Source organism: Heteronotia binoei, chromosome 1 (assembly GCF_032191835.1).
Source record: "Heteronotia binoei isolate CCM8104 ecotype False Entrance Well chromosome 1, APGP_CSIRO_Hbin_v1, whole genome shotgun sequence".
In the NCBI taxonomy this organism is placed as follows: domain Eukaryota; kingdom Metazoa; phylum Chordata; class Lepidosauria; order Squamata; family Gekkonidae; genus Heteronotia; species Heteronotia binoei.
In genome coordinates, this window is record NC_083223.1 from 238,885,659 (window position 1) to 238,909,205 (window position 23,547).

The window sequence follows — 23,547 nt, forward strand, 5'->3', positions numbered from 1 at the left end:
CTCAGCAGGTTGTTATGCCATAGAATCCACCCTTCTAAGCAGCCATTTTCTCCAGGGGAAGAAGATATTGGATTTATATCCCACCCTATACTCTGACTCTCAGAGTGATCACAATTTCCTTTACCTTCTCCCCCCCCCCCCCACAGACACCCTGTGAGGTAGGTGGGGTTGAGAGAGCTCTTACATCAGCTGCCCTTTATGGCTGCCCCAAGGTCATTCCAGCAGGTGTAAGTGGAGTAAGGAATCAAACCTGGAACTGATCTTGGTCCTCCGGAGATCACTTTTGTACTAGTAGGAGATCCCAGGTGCCACCTCTGTATTCAGGACTGTTTGGTTGTGTTAAATAGAGGGTTCAATACATGGGCTCGGTTGCAGTTGATCACAGCTCTTTATTAGTGATTACTGCATGGCAATGGTTAAACTAAGACTACTGAACTGGGCCAGCGGAGCCAAATATATACACATACAAGTTCCCGCGCTTGCACATCATTGGACCATTTGAACCAGCAGGGCTTGCAACTGGTCCAGGGAAGCAGAGATTTGGATCCTGCTTCCCATTGTCTCAAGGTCCCCAAGCTCAGTTCTAGAGGCTCCAATGAGCAGGAACGAACACCCACATAAAACATAGTTACATACACAACAGGTTGACAGTGGGTTTCTTTAGGCCAATCACTGTGCTTGGCCTGGCCTACCCAGAGCCAGCCCTAGACTGCCTGGCACCCTAGGCAAGGCTAAATTCTCCCTGCCCCCCCCCCACTGATAATGTCACCAGGTCACATGGGGGTGCCCCCAGAAGGCCAGCGCCCTAGGCAATTGCATAGTTTGCCTAGTGGCAGGGCCAGCCCTGAACCTACCTCACAGGGTTGGGTTATTGTCAAGGTAAAATGGTGTAGGGGAGATCTTGTAAGCCTCGGGGGGGGGGGGACACACGCCATAATGATTTGAGGTGATATTCTGAGTCAATAATAATAATAATTAATAAAACCGGCAACAAACTAATCATTAGTACTAGAACTTCGTGCACTTTTTACAAATCTGTCAATTATTAAACTGCAGTTGGGAACCGGAATTGCAGCGTGTAACTGCAATTCCTTTTTAAGGGGCGGGAAAAGCGCTCTGTATTGCGAGCGAGAGCGTGGCCTCGATCAGCCGCAACCAGAGGTAGTCGATCGAAGGGCTGGACTCGCGGCGGGGGCGTGGGACGGGTCGATGAACTCGGCGCTCGTTCGAGGAAGCGGAGGTGAAGACGGAGCTCGTCGGAGCCGTTGCGCGATGATGGCGGCTAACCAGCCTCCGCCGCCCAAGCCTTGGGAGAATAGGCGCCTGTGAGTGGCGGGTCGGGGAGGAAGGGAAAGAAGGAAAAGTAGCCTGGAGAGCAAAGAATGAAACATGGATAGCATTCCCGCTGTCAGTCTTTGGTGGGAGGGAGCTGCAGTGGCCCTCTCTGCCAGACGCACACATACTCCTGGGTGAAGCCCCTTCTCCTCTCATTCCTCATTCTTAGCGTGGCGTGTGCCTTAGGTCGCTTTCAGACTTTGTGTGTGTGTGTGTGGGGGGGGGGGGGTGTTCCGTCTCTTTTCCTGTTAGGCAGTAAAGGGTGTGCACGAGCAAACTGGCTGGCCATACACGTCCTGTTTTCCCCGAACTCCTCCTCTGTGGACATAGAAAGGGCAAGGAGGCAGGGGGAAACCTTTTGCGTCGGCCAAGGAGGATCCGCAGAGGGGGCAAAATCTCCTCCCCCGAGACTTTGCTCTGTAAATCAGATCCAGTGGAGTTCACTGGGGACTGGAAGCACCTGCCTCAAATCCTCGGCCAGCCAGGAAGCTGAGGACAGTCATGATGCTATATTGAACAGTTGGACAAAGCAGGAGTCAAGTGGCACCTTTAAGACCCACAAAGTTTTATTCAGAACGTACACTTTCGTGTGCTAAAAGCACACTTCTTCAGACGAGGGGATCAACACGTTTGCCCATTGGATCTATTTATGTTGAACAGTGTTTTCTGAATCCACTGATGTCAGTGAATTTAGAAGGGTGTGACTATTTAAGATTGTGCTTTCACTCTCTTAGCCTGGTAATCAGTTTAAAGGGTTAGTTTACTTTTAAAAAACTGTTCATTCTACCCATTGGCCCTGAGCAAGTTTACAGGAAGTTTAATAGATGGCCCTGAGCTGCTTGGAGGAAGGGTGGGATGAAAAGTGTAGTAAGCAGTCAGAGGAAGCAATGGGAGTTCTCTCTACCTACCCACAGGGTTCTTTTCCCTCATCACCCCACTGGCTTTTCCAGAGAACAATCTGTTACCTTGGTGCTGTTAATAGTTTCTGCCTCTTCACCTGAGGAGAAGCAGAATTTTCAACTTAATAAGCTGCTGTTAATACTGTGAAGAAATATGTGGTGAAATTTGTGGCGCCTGTTAAAAGTAACACACATACTACTGTGGCATGTGTTTTTATGGGCTGTAGCATTCGGCAGAGTGGGTCCTGGTCTGCAGAATCTCAGGCCAAACTGATGCCACAAAACTCACTTGTTATTTGCTGTCAGTGTCCCTCTGGAATTGTTTCTGAAGACCTGAGAAATTTTCTCTCAGAATATGGTCAGCAGCAAAGTTCCCTCTAAGCTGTGAAGTCTTGTGAGCAAAAATTCTACTTTGTGAGTGACTAGCATTAAAGATGTGAACTATTGTATAAATTAGTGAGTGTGCTCAAGGGCCATCCTTCCTGAGCAGGCTGAGTTAAGACAAAAATGTTTGAGCCAGAGGCTAAAAAACTGTGAGCTAGCTCACATGAACCCCGCTTAGAAGGAACACTAGTCAGCAGTTAATATTTCTGTGAGGGAATAAATTAAATGTAATGTTTAGTGGAGGAGCCCTGATCAGGTTATTGGATTAGTTCTCATGGTGCACTGTGTGTGTGTTTGGACCAGTGCTAGCACAGAGAAGCCGAAAAGTCCACATAGATCATCTTCTGTAACTCACAGTGTAGTCTTATTCAGTTATGCCGGTCAAAGCTCATAGATTTTGAAGCTTAATATTGCCAATTTTTCTACAGGATTGCATTGTACCATGTATGCTATAAACTGAAGCTGAAATGTTAATTGAGATATTTGTGCAAGAACATGTTTTGAAAGATATCCTTCACCCTCCTCCCATGCATTAATTGGACTGAGTGCCCCTCCTTCTCCAAAGCTTTATATAAATAGTCCATAGCACCATGATTCCTTAGTGTTTTGTTTTGCTTTTCTAGCTCCAGGTGTATTCCCAATGTGCATGATGACTTTTTGCTAATGGAATCACCCCCCCCCCCCCCCCCAGTAAAATCACAACAAGTTGATGCATGCATACAGTTGCAATTATTGTTAATCGTATCCTTTCCCCCACTTCCCTGTTTTCATCAAGCTGGGTGTGCTCAATAATGTTTTTTACGTTCCTGGATAATTAAGGTTGTGCAACACTCCTGCATTCACTGCAATCCTTTCTTGTGCTAATTTTGGAATACACTCCATTGAACTTGGTGGTACTTAACTTCAAAATAGGACTGATCAGTAAGATAGTTTCTATTGGCTTAAATTTATAACAAGTACCACAAACATTGACTCACCTTTTACATTTTATTTAAGCTTTTACAGCTTGTTAACCAGGCACAATTTCCTGATTATCGTTCCACAGATGAAAGAGCAGTTACAGAGGGAAGAGGAGCAAACAGCTTTTGGGTTGCTTCCAGACCGCTTTTCTGCGCAGTCTCATCCAGTTCTGCCCTTCACTTCAGCCCCCACTGCATGCGTATTTTTCTTCCACTGGTGGTTGTCAAAGGGGACCTGTTCCTTTTTCACCAACAGAAAAGCTGGTTCAGTCCAATTTACTTAGAGACAACTCAGATTCTAGCGTTGTGGACCCCTGAAATAATCCTGGATTGGCTGTACAAAATGTTGCTAGAAGTATAAAATTATTTCTTTATCCTCACATTGATCCCATGAATTACATCATTCAACAGCCACTCTGTGATAACTAGGCTGTGAAGCCTTACCAAAGTTACTTTCTTTCAGGCTACAAAATAACTATGCATATCACAGATATTTCATCATATCATTGCTGCACATAGGTGAGCAAGCTAATTATAATATCTGTGGCAAGTCACTTTTGTAAACCTGTTTGTGTTGTGTTGTTAGTTTTGCAGGTGAACAACTGAAGCACAGTACTCTTATTTTTGTCCAAATAATAACACAGTGCAGGAGTTAGCCATGTTCAGTACTCTGGCACTTCCAGGCAATCCAGTACCTCAAGTTTAGTTTAGCTTTTATCAGGCATGTGGTGTAATTTGCAGGAGGCAGAATGGAGATGGATGTTGCACAATTAACCTTTGAAATGAACTTGCAACTCTACTACATGTTCCCTACTTGCATAAAATGAGTCAAACAGCGTAAGCTTGTTTACTTGGAAGTAAATCTCACTTAGTTAAATGGGACTTATTCTCAAGTAAAAATCAGTTGCTGTTTACAGGTCATTCTGTTCGTATTTCAGCTACCTTTGAGCTTTGCACTGTCCTCTAATACTTCAGAGCCCTTTGACCCCCCTCTTTACAAAAAGAAGTTTTCTCCATGGGTTTTATATATCATGTTCGCCAGCTAAAGACAATGCTTTGTATACTTTGGATACAAATAAAAATTTTACATTACATTACTTGACTAGCAGTGCATTCTTAAGCAAAATTATGCCCTGCTAAAGTCAGTGGGCTCAGAGGAGTGTACCTCTCTTACAGACCAGTGCATGCTTACTTGCAATTGAGTCCCATGGAATAAAGTGGGATTTACTTATTTCACTTTCAGTCAACTCTAGCCCATTTCTACCATAGTAAATCTCTTTACTCTGCTTCAACACAGTATCATAGCTATCTTCTCTGAAAATGTCAAGACAGTGTGTGATTGCAATAAAAAAGGCCAACGCCATGCTGGGAATTATTAGGAAGGGAATTGAAAACAAATCAGCCAGTATCATAATGCCCCTGTATAAATTGATGGTGCGGTCTCATTTGGAATACTGTGTACAGTTCTGGTCACTGCACCTCAGAAAGGATATAGCATTGGAAAAAGTGCAGAAAAGGGCAACTAGAATGATTAAAGGGTTGGAATACTTTCCCTATGAAGAAAGATTGAAACGTTCAGGGCTCTTTAGCTTGGAGAAACGTTGACTGCGTGGTGACATAGGAACATAAGAGAAGCCATGTTGGATCAGGCCAATGGCCCATCCAGTTCAGCACTCTGTGTCACACAGTGGCCAAAATTTTTTTTTATACACACACACATATATATACACTGTGGCTAATAGCCACTGATGGACCTCTGCTCCATATTTTTATCTAACCCCTTCTTGAAGCTGTCTATGCTTGTAGCCGCCACCACCTCCTGTAGCAGTGAATTCCACATGTTAATCACCCTTTGGGTGAAGAAGTACTTCCTTTTATCTGTTTTAACGCGACTGCTCAGCAATTTCATCGAATGCCCACAAGTTCTTGTATTGTGAGAAAGGGAGAAAAGTACTTCTTTCTCTACTTTCTCCATCCCATGCATTATCTTGTAAACCTCTATCATGTCACCCCGCAGTCGACGTTTCTCCAAGCTAAAGAGCCCCAAGCGTTTTAACCTTTCTTCATAGGGAAAGAGTTCCAACCCTTTAATCATTCTAGTTGCCCTTTTCTGGACTTTTTCCAATGCTATAATATCCTTTTTGAGGTGCGGTGACATGATAGAGGTTTACAAGATTATGCATGGGATTTATTTATTTATTTAGGATTTATATCCCACCCTTCCCACGAAGGATGGAGAAAGTACTTTTCTCCCTTTCTCACAATACAAGAACTTGTGGGCATTCGATGAAATTGCTGAGCTGTCGGGTTAAAATGGATAAAAGGAAGTACTTCTTCACCCAGAGGGTGATTAACATGTGGAATTCATTGCCACAGGAGGTGGCGGCGGCTACAAGCATAGCCAGCTTCAAGAGGGGGTTAGATAAATATATGGAGCAGAGGTCCATCAGTGGCTATTAGCCACAGTGTGTGTGTATATATATATATACGTGTGTGTGTGTGTGTATAATTTTTTTGGCCACTGTGTGACACAGAGTGTTGGACTGGATGGGCCATTGGCCTGATCCAACATGGCTTTTCTTATGTTCTTATGTTATGTTCTCTAGAATTTGTATTCTAGATCAGTGTGTATAGCCAAGGTGTATGAAACGCTAGTTTTAGATCTGAATTTTTACACTCGGGGTCCAGGACCTCATTTCCCTCCCTGAAGCATTTCACTTGATTTATAGATAATCTACAATAAGAACATAAGAGAAGCCATGTTAGATCAGGCCAATGGGCCCATCCAGTCCAACATTCTGTGTCACACAGCGGCCAAATATATATATATATATATATATATATATATATATATATATATACACACACACACACACACACACACACACACACACACACTGTGGCTAATAGCCACTGATGGACCTCTGCTCCATATTTTTATCTAAACTCCTCTTGAAGGTGGCTATGCTTGTGGCCGCCACCACCTCCTGTGGCAGTGAATTCCACATGTTAATCACTCTTTGGGTGAAGAAGTAATCTTGGTCAAATGAAATTAATGGAGCAAGGAGGCCCCTCTTTGCCCATGGTTTCTATTTTCATGAAAGGAACGGGGAAATTCAGTTTTCCATCTGAAGAGGAAAAATGTGATGGAAATTATGATCCTGTCACAGCCAGTAATTTCATATTTTGCTAATTCAAAAGTATCTTGGTAGGCCAGATAGGGATCAATTAAAATAAATCTTTAAAAACAACTCTGTGGAAGTATGAATTGCTAGATGTGCAATGGAATAAAAGTGATTCCATCTTTCTGCACAAGGAGACCAGGGAAGAACACACATGGTGCATTCACACTACACTAAATAAAGTGTTTTACATCCATATTTTTACTGTGTAAGAATAGCAAAAATCCAGATGTAAAACATTATTTAGTGTAGTGTGAATGCACCAGCAGAGGACTTTCCGGTGGACAGTGTCCTTACACCAGAGCCACTGTAGAAAAGGCTCCTGGTAGATGGCAACTTTACCTCCATAAATGGAGGAATCAGTGCAATTATTTATTTTTATTTACGTTATATTTATATCCCACCTATTCTATGCAGTCTCAAGGCATCTACAACATAACATACACAATAAAAAATATTAAAACAATAAAACAATTAGATAAATTGCAATGGCATTACTTCAGGCATATAATATTTCCTTTCTCAATGTGTACAGATCTTAGGCAGTTAGTACTAAAGTGCAATAGATCCAGATGTGGTGGCAGCCCTCTCCCATTAGATGTCATATGCCACCCAAAACAGTTCAGTCTTGCAGGCCCTGTGAGTAGTCTTGCAGGCCCAGTGAGAGGTGGATTGTACCCAACTAGGACTGAAAGTTTTGAATCCAAATCAATTCATGCTTGTTCCCAAGCTAAAGATTAATACAAGTGTCTGTTACATATTAACTCTCCATAATCTGTTACTGGGAGGTATTGTGGTGAGAGTCTTGGTTGAAGAGCTGCTCAAAACCAGATATTAAACACTTATTATTGCATAGAAAGAGGTTATTTATTGTATTTAAAGACTTTAATTTTAATAATATCTGATAAAGCAGGGGTGGCCAACGGTAGCTCTCCAGATTTTTTTTTGCCTACAACTCCCATCAGCCCCAGCCATCATGGCCAATGGCTGGGGCTGATGGGAGTTGTAGGTAAAAAAACATCTGGAGAGCTACCATTGGCCACTCCTGTGATAAAGGATCCATTGAAGAGGAGTGTACATAAGCTTGATTAAAATCAGCTTGTTAATATAAAGGGTCGTATCCTTTAATTCTGTCAGCAGTGGCACATCCTGCCAACACAAAAGCTCTTCTGCTAGCAGCATATGCCATGTGTTGAAGAACATACCACCCTTAGCTGAGTGGAATGGTAGGATGCAATGTAGAGTGCTTGGAGAAGTGCAAGATGGAGGAGTATTCTAAACTTACAAGTGTGTTAATAGTGGATTTCTGAATTTTAGGCCTGCCAATGTGATGGCCAATCAGCTGACTCGACCTGGACAACCCACCCTGACACGAGTGCCCCCTCCTATTTTGCCAAGGCCATCTCAACAAGCAGGAAACAATGGCCTGAATGCTTTCAGACCAGCTTATAATAGCTCTTTTTCTCCAGGCTATGGGACATACGGAAATTCCTTTTATGGGAGCTACAGCCCTTACAGTTATGGATATGGTGGCTTGAGCTACAATCGGTTTCGAATGGATGACATTCCTACCAGCAGATTTGTTCAGCAGGCTGAGGAGAGCAGCCGTGGTGCGTTCCAGTCCATTGAAAGCATAGTGCATGCCTTTGCTTCAGTTAGCATGATGATGGACGCTACGTTTTCTGCTGTCTACAACAGTTTCCGAGCTGTTTTGGATGTAGCCAATCACTTCTCCCGACTCAAAATACATTTCACAAAGGTGTTTTCAGCTTTTGCATTAGTCAGAACTATAAGGTACCTCTACAGGCGTTTACAGAGATTGCTGGGTATGAGAAAAAGTTCAGAGGATGAGGATTTGTGGGCAGAAAGTGAAGGAACTGTGGCTCGCATTGGTTCTGAGGACAAGGCTGCTAACTCTGCAAAATCCTGGCCTATTTTTCTGTTCTTTGCTGTTGTTCTTGGCGGTCCCTACCTCATTTGGAAGCTGCTCTCCACCTACAGTGAGGAAGAAACAGGTAAATGGGATATCCATGATTATAGAATATGAAGGACTGTAATAAACACAATGTTGTCACCTATAGAACTGCATGGTAATAATCAGAAGTTAAAATGATTATTTTAAATAGAAGTTAAACTGATTTTTGCTATCCTGGAAAGCAAATTGTAGTTTAGTCTTTTGGCTTAAAAGACTGAACTACAGACTAGGAAGTCTCTTGGGCATCTTGCCTCAGTCATGGACTCATGTGGCAATCTTAGGCAGTCTGTTTTTTAGTCCCAGCCAAGCTGTCTGTAATTTGATAATAAAGGAAGGGATATTGATCTGTCTTAGAGAGTTGTCATGATTATAACCAAGTAATATGTTAAGTGATTTGCAAGAGTGCTGTATTATTATCATCTGCTTATGTAGATATGACACAAGAACATGCACTCATATGCCTCTAAAACGTGAAGTAATTTCCTTTGCCTTCAGGAAGTTATCATTTTACTTGCTTTTAACTGCTCTGTTTACATATAAGTGAAGATGTCAGACCTTAGGGTAGATGAGCCATGATGGTCTTGTGGGCCAGAAATCACATACTGAGAACGCTTTTTATATGTAGGACAGCAAGTACTTGATGCAGTATGCAGGCTTTCACATTGCACACAATTTTCCTTAGTGTTTGCTATTTTACCTTGATTCCTGGAATGATAGCACAAGAAATATTTCTGTGTAACTTTAAACCATTGTATATAACAATAATAGAATCTGTGTGCAGGTGCCTCATGCCAAGGAAAATGCTGTTCAATGATTCAACAGAATGTATTGTTCAATAGCCATTTCCCACAGCTAATAGTAATATATATTAGTTTTGAAAATACCGTAAATCCGCAGAAGTTACTGACAAGATGTCCACTTAGACCTATATTGCTTGAGCAACTTGTCTACTGAAACCAGTTCACTGATGCATTCCTTACCTGGTTATCTGGGATGCTTCTCGTGTGTTGCTTACAAGCTCATTTACTAGCTCATGAGCTCACATATGCCTGTGTTTTTTTTTTAATTTTAAATAAATTTATTAATATTAATATAACAATAACAATCCAACACATACAACTATTACAATATCTATAACTTTAGCCATCCCATTATGCTTACAATATTATGTAGAGAGACTTAATAGAATACAAAGTCTATATTCATTTGTTACCTTGCAAAACCAACTTTGGTAAAAATTGGCCTGGAGGAAAGTTTTCACTTGCTACAGAGTACTAGATAGTCAGTTTATTTATTAGGCTGGTATGAATGGCCTGGTACAGATGTAGTGTTGGCTCCCTGCACATTGTGGATAGCAGCCTCAGGAATGTTTGCTTCCTCCTTCTCCCATGTCTGGTACAAATTCCATCTTCCCTTCCCTTTTCATGCTTAACCATGCTAGCCCCACTTCCCATTTCCACAGATGCTTCCCATTCCCACAGATGCTAGCCCCACTTCCCATTGTAATTTGCAAACCCAATTCAAGCTCCAGGTTCAAATTCTGGTTACAATTGGTCCTCGAGTTAGAATGAATGTTTGCATGCGTATGCTGAATAAGAGACATATTTTACGTATTCCTGTAAGGTGTATCATATTTACTAAAAACAGGTGAGGATATCCAAGTGTTGTTCTCTAGGTGTTATTTAAGAGTTAAAGTAATCATCTGCGAGTAGGAGAGAGGCTTCCTGGAATATAATTAAGTGGAACCTCTTCTAGTAGCATTTATGTGAACAAACCAATCAAGAGGTATTGGACTATATTTTCACAGGCAAAAACATTTGCATTTTATTAAAATACATACATATACACACACGTATGTACATATGTAGCCTTTCTTTGCTAACAGCAAGCTCAAGGCACCTTACAAATAATAAAAAACAATAAAACTATATCATACACCCTCCATTTCAAAGCAATTTTTTTTTCAATATAAAGCCAACAGAATAAAATAAAAAATGCCATCAAGGGACCCTACAGGCAAGGTCTTGCTAAAGCCTAGTGACTGTAGTTGGCAAGTAGGTTCATGTAGGAAATGATGGTCCTGTAGCTATATGGGTCCCAATCCGTACAGGGCTACAGAATTGTTTTCCAGGTAATCATACAGATAAAAAATTAGAAATCCCCCTTGCCCCTTTTGTCCACACATGTCCACAGCTATTGCATATCTTCAGGGATGTGGGCTAGAAAAACACTTATATGTTTTGGAGGAGGGAATTTCTAGGCAAGGCTGTTTGGGATTGTGCTAGGCTGAGAATTAAGAATGTGCTCAGGGTCCCCCTGGAGCTTAACTGAGATGTGAACTGGGTTTGTCCCATATTAAATAGACATTCTAGCTGCAGGGGTAGGGAACATTGGCTCTCCAGATGTTTTTTTGCCTACAACTCTCATCAGCCCCAGCCAGCATGGCAAATGGCTGGGGCTGATGGGAGTTGTAGGCAAAAAACATCTAGAGAGCCAACGTTCCCTGCCCCTGGAATGTGGTGCGCATGGGTGCCCTGGTGCTTGCTGACATGTTTTCTGGTGCCTACCAAGTGTTTTTAGGCTTCTGACCAGCCATTGAAGATTTGATTGGCTGTGCAGATTTTTTTAAAAGTTGCTCTGACAGTAGCTGCCATCACAGTCATTGTGTGACTGAAGTTAAGCTGTTGCGATTATTTTGTACCTGACTTCGGCCAGCGTGATGTGGTAGTTAAAGAGTGGCAGACTCTAATCTGGAGAACCAGGTTTAATTCTTCACTCTTCCACATGAAGCCAACTTGACTTAGTCACAGTTCTCTCAGAGCTCTCTCAGCCTGGCCTACCTCACAAATTGTCTGTTGTGGAGAGAGGAAGAGAAGGCGATTGTAAGCCAATTTGAGATTCCTTCAGGTAGTGAAGAGCATGATATAAAAACCAGTTCTTCTTCTCTTGGAACAACCGTATTGTGGCTGCACCCAGCATGCTGTTTCAGAAGTCCAAAGGTCCCCACAGACTCAAAAAGGCTGAGGATCCCTCTTAGAGCCACTGTACAACTCTTTCTGGCAACAAGGCACTGTATTGCTCCAGCTGAGTTACAATTACTTGTCTCACTCTTGTTCTGTGGAACAGTTTCCAGTAACTGGGCAAGTGGAGAAGATGATCATATTGTTGGGAGAGCAGAGTATGACTTCAATACTGTTTCAGAAGAAGAAATTTCTTTCCGTGCTGGTGAAATGCTAAAATTAGCCCCCAAAGGTAAGGCAGTTCTGAATTATTGTGCATTTCCCCTAGATATTAGTATGGTTTATAAAATAAAGGAAAAATTTAGAAAAATGTGTGTTTTTTTGGCTCAGCTTTAATATGCCAGGCATAGTTGGAGAGCCTTAGAGACAACCTGCTTAATTTCTGGGGTGTGGAACCATGTCTCTCAGCAGATCTCAACAAAGGAAATCTTACTGAGTTGGTTCTAAACTTCTGTGTTTTTGCACTGGAGACAAGCAAGCCTGTGCTTTATCTTGTGCCAGTATAACTGTATAAGAGGCCTGCTGCCAAGAATTTAATTGGTTATCTCAAATCAGTTTATGAATTTAAGCCTGCCTTTTTCTGCAGTTCCTGGCCATGTGCCTCTGCTCTGTCTCTCTTCTGAGTATTCGTTTCTCTTTCAGATTTCTTCCCCTTAGTTCTTCAGGATTGCTTGGGTCTTTCTGTCTTAGTATTCTTCTCCATGCCCCCTTTCCTCCCCATGTTCATTCTCTTGATAATCTTGGTCTGCTGCCTTCTGAGTCCCCTGCCTCTTCTCCCCCCCTCCCCCAGTCTTTCTGCCTGCCTTGTCTCTGTGAAATGAGGTCAGCTTTCAGCCAGTGACAGCCAAAGATCCTTTCACCTCCCTTCAGCACCCTGACATTAAGGTCAGGTATTTGCTGCTGTACACTTGAGCACTATTACAAAATCTTTGGAAGTAGTACAATGCCAACGCTGACTATAGGTTAAAATAAATTTATTTTCGTTTTTAGGGCTACCTCAGGCATACAGTATTGAGACTGTAACTTGTAGAGTGGCCAAGCTTGGTGAGCAGAGCATATGCTTTGCACACAAAATACAGTCTCCAGCATCTCAAGTAACTGGGGAAAACTCCAGAGAGCAAGCAACACTGGCCTACATGGACCAATGGCTTTGCTCATTGTAATAAAGCTTCATATGTTGAATGCTGCATTTTAGTGCTTATTCCAGGAATCCAAAATTGAACTGTCCACTTCTTTAACATGTAACTCAAGGATTGGCAGAAAACCCTTTAAAAAATTTGCTAGTCATGTTTTAATATGCCTTCCCATTTTGAACACGAGACTGTATGTTTTCTTAATGTTTTATTAAATTTTGGCTTTTTGATATTTAACTTGACTTAATCATTATATCTCAAGTATCCTTTATATGGGTTTTCATTGTGTTTTGAAAAACCTAGGCGTCCTATACAAAATCAAGCAGAACTTATTTTTGCTAAATTTCCAAATGCTTGGAGACTCAGGCTTAGTTCAGTGGTAATAGAGTACTACTCAGAGATTAAGAATCCTGGAGTAGGGGTGGTGGTGGAATCCTCCACTTGCTTAAGCTGCTCCCCTTGTGCCCAGCAGCCCATAGCTTGTTTTTTTTGGTCTTGGAAGCAAACAATGTTTTACACTTTCCTTGTGAAAGGTTTTCATACTGTGGTTTATGAGAGCCAGTTTGGTGTAGTGGTTAAGTGCGCAGACTCTTATGTGGGAGAACTGGATTTGATTCCCCAGTCCTCCACATGCACCTGCTGATGTGACCTTGAGTCAGTCACAAGTTCTTGCAGAGCTGTTTCTCTCAATAGCAGTTTCTGTCAGAGCTCTCTCAGCCCCACCTGCCTTACAGGATGTCTGTTGTGGGGAGGGGAAGGGGAAGGAGATTGTAAGATGCTCTGAGACTCCTTCAAGTAGTGAAGGGCGGGGTATAAATCCAATCTTTTCCCCCTCCCCCCCAAATTGGATTCCTGGCTTTCAAGGAAAACACAAGTTGTAGTGAGGCAGTTTGGACATAATGGCAAACTATTGGGTAGACACAAAATCAGAAAGAATTCCATAGTTGGCCATGTATAAGGAGAGAATGGAGGTAGAATGCATGAATCTGAAGATCTTCCAGGCTATGTAGTGGAATGACAAATTATTTTATTTATTTTAATTTCATTTACTTTATAGCCTGCCTTTCTCACTGACATTCAGGACAGATTACAAAATACTAAAACATTCAGTCAGTACGAGGCATCCAATAAATAATGCAATTAGATTAGGGTTACAGAATCAGGGAAAAATGCAAAAAGAAAATTTTCTCTGGCTTGCCACACCATAAACACTACAGAAAATAGATTACAAAGGCAGTGCAGTAATAGCAAGATTATACATACAACAAATACTGCAATTGACTACAATCCAATTCGCTTATAAAAACGCCCGCCTGGACAGTCCATTATGTTGCAATTCTAGTCTCTTTATAAAAATGCCCTCCTTCATATTTCTGCATAAATCATGGTATTCTGTTACATTTAACTAAGCCAATGTGTCCATATGTGTGAATTCACTTTGTAACTTGAAGTTCATTTTTCCTTACCAGAACGGCAACCCAAAATACGTGGCTGGCTTTTGGCTAGCCGTGATGGCCAGACAACAGGACTTATACCAGCTAGTTATGTCAGGATACTTGGCAAAAGGAAAGGTACAAGAACCACAGAGTTGGAAAAGATTACAGATCAACCAGCGTTTACCAACACAGCTTCAGTTCAAGGAGCTACAGTTGCTGACACATTAGAAGAGCAAGAAGCTGCCTTTGAGTCTGTGTTTGTGGAAACAAATAACGGTCCTGCTGCATCTGATTCTGCTGGGTTCGGTGGAGACAAACAGGAACTTTGATACATCAAAAGTGTTTATCAAAGAGACTGGATTGTGCTTACCAGTAATTTTGTAGGTAGCCATTCAGTAGTGATGTAGTGGAACGCTGTTGTTGACCGTATCCAGGTAATTTGTTATTCAAACTGGGAAGAGATATAATGAGCAACATTATTGTCCCTAATGCGCTGTGTGGTTCATTTAATGTTGGATGGCTAGATTAAGTTAGCTAGTATCGGTTTAGGATCTCAGGCTTGGCAATTTTAGAATCAAAAAGGCACAGCACCAGGTTCTTCTTGACTCACAGGTTCTTTAGACAGCTCCATGTTTAAATTCATTCCCTCTGTCTGAAGAATCCCTTTTTATATACCGTTGCAGTGGCATCTGGCAAGATCAAATGAAAGGAGGTGCTCTGCAAGCATCTCTAAGCATACTATGAGGATTTTTCTTCTTAAAAGCAGTTTTTGTTTGGGAGAATTTCATAGAAGCATTGGGCTAACAGTGAGTCAGCTGTTGGGTAGGGGAGGATTTTAATGCTTGTACTGATTGGCTTTGTATGGAAATAACTGACCTGACAGAAAACCAACTAAATTATAGTTCCATGCAGATTGTTCTGCCAAGTCACATGGTCGTCTTTGCAGAGATAAATGTTGTTCTTACTGCATTTGTCTGAACTTTGAGAATACCTCCTTTTGTGCTGGTTCATATCCCTGTAAATGGTTTGCCAAGACTGACATACAATCATTCTTTCTCCACTGCTGTTTTCTCTGCCAAGTAAATCTCACTAAGACTCAAACATAATGGCAACAGATCCACATGCATAAATCCAGATTTCCAACTGTTAGTAGAATGGTTGGAACATGAGCGGTTGGTAAAATCACATGTAAATCTTTTTCTGTGGTTCTTCCTTTAAAATTGCAAGTGCATGTTGCCCAGTTTATCACTTATCATTCTGCAGTGAGCCTGTAGTATTTGCCTAAAACAGTACAGGTTGAAGCCTACAGGTCTGTTCCTCTACAGCAACTCCTTCTGGAGCTAGGAATTTTTCCTCATGCATGATGCTCTGCTACTTATGTTAGGGTAAGGCTGCTTATGGTGAGGAGAGGCATCACTATTAGTGGAACAGATCTGTGTTTTCCAGTATGATATTGGCCCTAAAAGGTGAGGCAAAGTGGCATGATTTTTTCTTTTTTTATAAATCACATTTACTGCTATATCAAGGCCATACTGTTCTGAATAGTTGAGTTAACAACCCAGGTTTATTTCAGGAAGACTTGATGAGCTAATTTCAGGCTGTATGTAACAGATGAACTGGTAAATCTGACCTCTAGCTTTCAATTGACGTACCTATTAATCTTCTCATAGCTCATCTTAAACTGAATGAGAAAAAACTGGGAAGTACTAATTCTGATATGAAGCTGGTATAATGAGGTTTTTAAAAAATCAAAATGCTTCTGCGGGGCTTCTCATCCTCAGTTTTCATTGCGAGACAGCATTCTGGTAACTTTTAACATGAATGATAATTCAAAACTGCATAGTACTCATTCTGATACTAAATTGGTATAATGAGGTTGATTTTTTAAAATAAAAATGCTTATGTAGGGCTTTTATAGTCAGTTTCCACTGCAAGACAGTTAGCATTCTGATAACTTTTAACAGCATTGCTTCCACTCACTTCTGAGCAATTTGGTTTTCTGAAATAAATTACAGTGCAGGTAGTGAACAGTTTAAATTAGTTTTGCTGGGGGGAGATTTGTAAAGGTAGTTTTGCTGGAGGGAGGTTTGTAAAGCTGGCCAGAGTTGTTAAACCTACTATTGTGCTGAGATACTAAGAGTATGGAATAACATTATCTTCCTTTGTTTAAAAAAAAAAAAAGCAGTCTAATGGCTCCTGGTAGAAAGTGTTGACTTTCCTTGTTCAATAAGATTAAAGTCATTATGGGACATGAGAATGAAAAACTAGCCAAACAATCTTGAACAAGCATGCTCATCATACACTGACTGTTCGTGTTACTAGAAATTGATGACTTTCTGAAGTTGCTTTGTCAGACATGAAAGGGAAATTGTGGTGACTGAAATATTCTAGGAAATTGAGGTAAGTATGTTTATGTAACTAATACTTAAGATTTTAACCGGAGAAGCCTTTCATTTTCCAGTCTATTGAAAATTCAAACAGGGAGACCTCAAATGTACTTTTGATTCCAGGTCTTCTCACTTCTCAAGCCCTTCCACTTGTGGTTATTTTTTCCTCACAAAGTGGACTGAAAAATATTTGGTTAGAGGAAAAAACACTATTAACTAACTTTAAGCTTGCTCCTGGTTGTAGTTACTTGGCAGTAAATCCTAATGCACTGGATGGAATTTATTACTTGGTAAATTTGTTTGGAATTTCAGTCTTTATTTTACTTTGTACTTGTTTGACTTTATTTAACAAATCACTGTAAGTGTCATACTATGCATACAACAAGATAAGTATGCACAGTGATCTTCGGCTCTAATCCTTTGTACTGGCTTTAGTGGAACCAGAATGAAAATAGTTAAGTTAAATTTTATTGAAGGGGTTATCATGCAGTTGAATTAACCTGTATAAATCTATTAAATTTCACTGAAACTTGAGTAGAGTGCTTCTGTTCTTCTGGAAATATTCCTTTTACACTGACATTAAACACAAGAATCAATGTGAATGAAATTCTGCAAAAATTATTCTTGCTGATATAGGCTTTGTACATTGGAAATAATTATGCTTTGGGGTGCTGCAAGAAGGGGAAGTGAGGAAGTTGCACTCCACAGGCTGAAATCACAGATGGATCCAAGCCAAGTGCTTGTTAAAGTTGCTAAATGTATCCTGATTTACTAAACAAGTGCATTTTGAACATAATAGGAACCGGCACAATGGATCTACTGTATGCAATAGAAAATGGGCATGGAAACTTCTTAATTATGCCATCAATTACATCTGCATTTCTGCTAATTTTGGTGCACAGCACTATATTTTTTAAAAGAAACCCCAGTTTTTAAAATGATCTTTTAATGACTGCTATTGTAGAGTATATCTTATTCTGTGAGCAAGCAGAATGAAAATGTGTACTGGAAAAGTAACTTTGAATCAGATTTTTGAAGTGGTAGAGCTTTACCCCAATGATACATTTTTTAAAAAAACTGACTATAGATAATGCTTTTCAATATATAATAACTGCAAAATTTTAGTAAAATCCAGAATTAGGATGCAACTGTCATAAATTTGGTATTTGATAACAGTTCCATTTTTCAGTTCTTTCCCATTATACACAGATTTTTGCACCACTACCCTAAATACATAGATATATACATAATTTTATTTAAATTGCAGTAACCCTAAATGAGATGTTGTCAAGTCCCGCCCTCCCCGCCCTGGCTTCAGATACACAAGGAAGGCAAATTGCTACAGATATTGCTACATCATTATGTTTTGGTCAAACAACTATGCAAAATTTAATTTAAAAAGTACCTTTGTTAAATCAGAATCAGATTTATAACTGCAATATATTTGCCTTTTACATTGGTCTCTGGTACACTTTGGGAATATCTGACTTGATAGCTGGGGATAAAGTAGTAGCAGTTAGAACCTGAGAAGCATTATCTGTCATTTTAAGATCCTGAACAACAATAGAATATACCTGGCATCGTGGGACACGTGGGACTGTGTTCAAGTACAGCTTCGTTTCCAATGAATGTCAATAATATTCCTTAGTGTTTACATAGCTCTTTTTATAAGGGCACAAAGCACTTCACTTTTATTACTGCTGTAATCCTTAAAACCACCAAGCAAGTTATGGAAATAACAACACTGGCCTGTTACAGAGAAACAAGTTGAGGCTGCACAAGGTCACCCAGGGAAGAAACAGGGGAATTGAGATTAGCACATAAAGGGAGAAAAGTACTTCTTTCTTTGCCTTCTCTATTCCATGCATAATGGTGTAAACATCTATCATGTCTCCAAACTAAAAATCCCTAACCTCTTTTGTGGAGAAACCATTTTGGGCCTATGTTTGTCTGGGAGTGGTTGGAGGAGTCTCTCAAACTCTAGACAGGCTTTGGGCCTAGTCTCTTCCTCCTCCCCCTTCCCTCCTGTCTGGGAACAGCGATTCTGAGGTCTCCTAGAGTGACAGGAAGTCTGTCTGGTCTCCCAGAATGCTGCAAGCAGGAAAGTCAGTTCCTGGGCGGGAACTGGGTTTTATATTAGAGGCTTTTGGAGGGAAACGGGCAGTTAAAAGTTGTCAGGGGAAGCTGACAGGCAGTTTGAGTTTGATTTGAGTCTTGGCAACTGGTTCCGGATGGTATGGTCAGGGCCAGTTATATATTAGGGAAAGAAGGAGCGTTTATCCCTACTTTCATTTATTACTTCTGTTCACCCTGTATTTAAAAATGCCTGTAAATAGTTGCTTGTTTTAAATATTTTGTCTGTTTAAAAAGATAGTCCCTCTGTACCACATAGATTCCACAACTGCCTTAGACCACACTACTGCAAGAGGGGAGTCCAGGAAAGGGTCTGAAAGCAGAATCGGGCCGGTTCCGTCACATCTTTCTTCATAGGGAAAGTGTTCCACCCCCTCAAAAGTTGCCCTTTTCTCTCAGGGTCAGAAAAGGTTGGGGACCATTGTTCCCTCTAAGCTGAGTGAGTGTGAGCTAGCTCACAGTTTTATATATTTAATTATTTATATATCCTGCCCTCCCCACCAAAGGCAGGCTCAGGGCAGCTCACAAACCAAGGGTTGACACAAACACATTAGTGTGACCAATACAATAAACAACAATTAAAACATAAAAACAATTTAAAACAATCGCATGTGCTACTATCATAGTTTCAGGCAGCGATATAAGTTCTGGTGGTTAGCTATACTCAGAGGTCTCAGGATTGCTATAGCACAGTGAAGTAGGCCATTGGTGGTGTTCTTATGGGCCAGTCCCATTGCAGCAGATGTTACCATTCATGTAAATGCCTGGTGGAAGAGTGCTGTTTTGCAGGCCCTGCAGAACTGTTAAGAGCTCTTGCAGGACCCTAACCTCCTCCGGCAACTCATTCCACCAGCTAGGGGCAGCAATGGAAAAGGCCCTGGCTCTCATTGTTTTGAGCTTCGCTTCTCTGATGCTGGGGACTGTCAACAGGTTTTGAGACCTGGACCGAAGTGCTCGCTAGGTCCCTAACGTATGCAGGACCCTGGCCATATGGGGCTTTAAAGGTAATAACCAGCACCTTGAAATGAATCCAGTACATTATCAGTAGCCTCTGGCTCACGTATTTTCATCTTAGTTCAGGAAAAATGGCCCCAGAGCAAGCTAATGTATGCAGCAGCTCACAACTTTAATGCTGGTAGCTCACGAAGTAGAATTTTTGCTCACAAGACCGCACAGCTTAGAGGGAATATTGTTGGGGACCTCTGCCCTAGACATTCAGACATATATTTAAAGGTTGCAATACTTTTATCAACATAGTTTCAGAGCATACTACTGCTAAACTGGAATTCATATGCAGTTTTGACATTGTCATACTCATGCTTAATAGAGGAAAGCGATAGGTGGCTTCCTACGCAAAGGAATTTTGCATCTCTGTTCATCTTTCTCAACCAGTTCATCAGCAGTTGTGAGTACCTCAAACCCACTTAAGGGGGTGTTTATTCTTTTGACTGGATCCCTTTTTCATTTGCCTTCTACATAGCAATATCACACTCTTGATCGATACTTCTAAGCTGTGGAGTCTTGTGAGCAAAAATTCTACTTTGTGAGCTACTGGCATTAAAGTTGTGAAGTACAGCATAAATTAGTTTGCTCTTGGGCCATTTTTTGTGAGCTAAGACAAAAATGTGTGAGTTGGAGGCTAAACAACTGTGAGCTAGCTCATGCTAACTCGGTTTCGAAGGAACACTGCTCTTGATTGCTTGATCTTCTGGCCTAAGTTTGTAGGAATTTCTCCCATCGTCTGTATCTATGCCTATTGGCTGATGGTAGTTAAACAACTACTGTGATGAATAATAAAATTTATTATAACCATTTAAAAGCCTTCGTATATTTTAATGCTCCACATTTAAAATTTTGCATAGTTCATGTTATAATAAACATTTAAACATAATTTAAACATCCATTCATGTATAATACTTTATATTATAAATTTTGCATACTTCATGTTGTAATAGAGGTCCAATATTGACATTCCCATAGTGCAAAAAAAAAAGTTTATGAGTACCCGGATTTAAGCCAATTTCATCAGTAGACTTCCTCAGGAGTAATGCTTTTTTCAGGTTTATGTTTTTTCAGGTTTAACAGCCACTAGTACCAACCAAGTTCCATCCTCTGTATGTTTTTTATATTTTATGGTTTATGTTTTTTCAGGTTTAACAGCCACTAGTACCAACCAAATGTTCATATTCTTACCACATCTTTTCTCTCATTCTGGAATAAGCCAAAATAATGATAGCAAAAAATAGCACAAAGCTGAATGGAACTAAAAATTCTAAAGTTTTTATTTCAGTAAAAAACTTACCACTCCAAGACACTTAGGTGTGTATGTTTTATATAGGAGCTAGAGACAGTTCAAACTTATTCATTTAACCAGATGCTCAAGCCTTCTGGAGTTTGCTGGCCAATAGCCCTCTATGAATATATTCAGCACGCTGTTCTTTAGATGGCCATTAACTCTTATTTTCTTTATAATTACCGTAATTTTAATGTCGAGCAAGCCCTTTATACAGCAATTTTAGCTCAGAACACTTAAGTGCATGATTTTAACCAAGCCAGCAAGCAGGCCAGCAACCAAGACAGCAAGCAGACACACTCATATCAGACCTATACAGGGGCTATACAGAGGATGGAACTTGCAGTAGAATAGAATGAATTAATACCATAATTGCCCTGTGTTGATAAAGGAAGTCAGTATCCATGGTTGTAAAGTGAAAAGGGATGGTTATGTATTTCATGCATTTTGTATTTTATATTTCCTTTTGTCGTGCATTTGTTTTAATAAAGATTTTTTTAGATGTGCCCAAAGACCATTGCTTTGCCTGCAACCCTTCTGGACACAATCAAGGAGAAAATTCCTGGTCTCGTATATGTTACCTTGTCAAATGGGCATAAAGCAAAACTCCATCTTATGAGCTGTGCCTCTCCACATGAAAAATGTGTTGTAATCTAAAGTATTTGTGTTCCTTGAGCTCAAATGTTCAGGTCTCAGGTGGTCTTGTGCCCAGCTACTATTTCTCAAATGCAATTGGTGCCTCCCTGGATGGTGTTGCTAAGTTATACAAGCAACTGGTTGGGATCAAAGAGAATGTTCTGTTTTCCCACTGGCTTGGTTTGTTTCTTGTAGTTTGCCCCAGAAAATCTGCAGAGCCATTGGAGCCAAGGTTGCTATCTTCGGCATTCCTGAAGGTTTGGATGTAGTGCCAGGGAATGGCCCAGTTTGTGGGGAAGAGGAAGCTCAGTGGCAATATGATATAACTCTAGGATTTCTGTTTTAATGTAATATAGGTCACCTTTAAATACTTTCTACCAGTTTGTTCCCAATAACTACCTCAGATCACATCGAAGGAAAGACACAAATAAAATGTCAATGCTTTATTGACAGGTGGTAATTATAACATTGTTGTTGGCCTCCTTGATTGTGAGGAAATTCATTCTGGCTGCTCTGCTCTATTATCAATGCTTTATTGACAGGTGGCAGTGTTTAGATTGTTTCATTCTTTCTTCTCCCTCAGATTCAGAGGTTCTTGACCAGTTTTACTGCAGTATGGGGAGAGTTAAACAGAGGGTCAAACAAAAGGCAAGGATTAAAACTGAGGTCCTGATCTCTCACTGCTCAGCTTTTGGAAGGCGGTGATTCTTGTGCAGTCCCTTTAAAGTAACTACACAAGAGCAAAACAGCTGAGCAGCAGGGGGCTCCTCCACTGCTCAAGTGTTTCTCAGGCTGAGGTCCTGATCTCTCACTGCTCAGCTTTTGGGGGAGGGGGTGTTTCTTGTGCAGTCCCTTTAAAGTAACTGCACAAGAGCAAAACAGCTGAGCGGCAGGGGGCTCCTCCATTGCTCAAGTGCTTCTCAGGCTTTCTTGTGTAGACCCTTTAATTTTTAAAGGGACTGCACAAGACAGCCTAGAATAGCTGAGCAGTGGGAAGAAGCCTGTGCCCCACCGCTCAGATGGCAGGCTTTCTGCAAACCCCATTTAAAGGGACTGCCATCCCTTTCAGTGGGGTTTGCAGGGCCATCAAGTGGTTCAGTTTGTGGTTTGGCTAGGATTCAACATGAACCTGTTTGTGCCCATATCTATTTGTGTTCTAATGCTAAGCATACCCTATTTGGGCGGTCAAAGGGGACACTCTTATCCCTTTTTCACCAACAGAAAAGTTGGTTGGATGCAGCTTGTAGAGAGGCAGGCCTTGCAAGCACCCACTCATGCACCTAGGGATTGAGAGGCTACTCAGCCACCTAGGTCTTCAGCTTCTAGACTGAGCACTTTGCTTCCACTCCCTCACTACCTTCCACATCCACTCAGGGTATTGCCATCACCAGTAAATCGGAGTTCTGAGAGGTTTTATGCTCAGGCTCTTCTCTCTCGTTTAGTCTTTCAATGACCATAGTGCTGCTTTTCGGTCTTCCTGTCTTTCTAAATGGTTTTCTTTATAACTGTAAGGCTTAATGCTGCTCTCCCTTCTGCTTCTGGTAAGTATGCACTGATTGGAGCTTAATTTAGTGTACAGAGCTCAGTTTGACCGTATTTAATATGAAAGGTTTAAAAAATAAACGCACATCCTGTGTAGGTAAACAAAAAAACCTGAGCAAAAGTAAAAGAAACTGGCATAAGTGCATATCTTTTGTCCTTGACTTATCTCCTAATAAGGTAATGAGAGAGGCTATCTAATTCTTTAGGTTGCATTCACTTGGACACATTATCTT

General features: G+C 40.9%; 1 protein-coding gene across 1 annotated transcript; it reads left to right on the top strand.

The window, feature by feature from the left end:
* The first annotated feature begins 1,126 nt into the window (after positions 1–1,126).
* Positions 1,127–17,244, top strand: PEX13 (peroxisomal biogenesis factor 13). Its single transcript, XM_060249669.1, has 4 exons — positions 1,127–1,325; positions 8,077–8,774; positions 11,861–11,986; positions 14,357–17,244. The coding sequence occupies exons 1-4, from the start codon at positions 1,210–1,212 to the stop codon at positions 14,650–14,652; spliced, it is 1,236 nt and encodes a 411-aa protein (XP_060105652.1). The 5' UTR covers positions 1,127–1,209; the 3' UTR covers positions 14,653–17,244.
* The last annotated feature ends 6,303 nt before the right edge of the window (positions 17,245–23,547 follow it).

Coding starts and splice junctions, on each gene's coding strand:
- PEX13 (XM_060249669.1), top strand. CDS start 1,210: ATGAACTCGGCGCTCGTTCGAGGAAGCGGAGGTGAAGACGGAGCTCGT. Junction 8,775..11,860: donor CTACAGTGAGGAAGAAACAG/GTAAATGGGATA, acceptor TCTGTGGAACAG/TTTCCAGTAACTGGGCAAGT. Junction 11,987..14,356: donor GCTAAAATTAGCCCCCAAAG/GTAAGGCAGTTC, acceptor TTTCCTTACCAG/AACGGCAACCCAAAATACGT.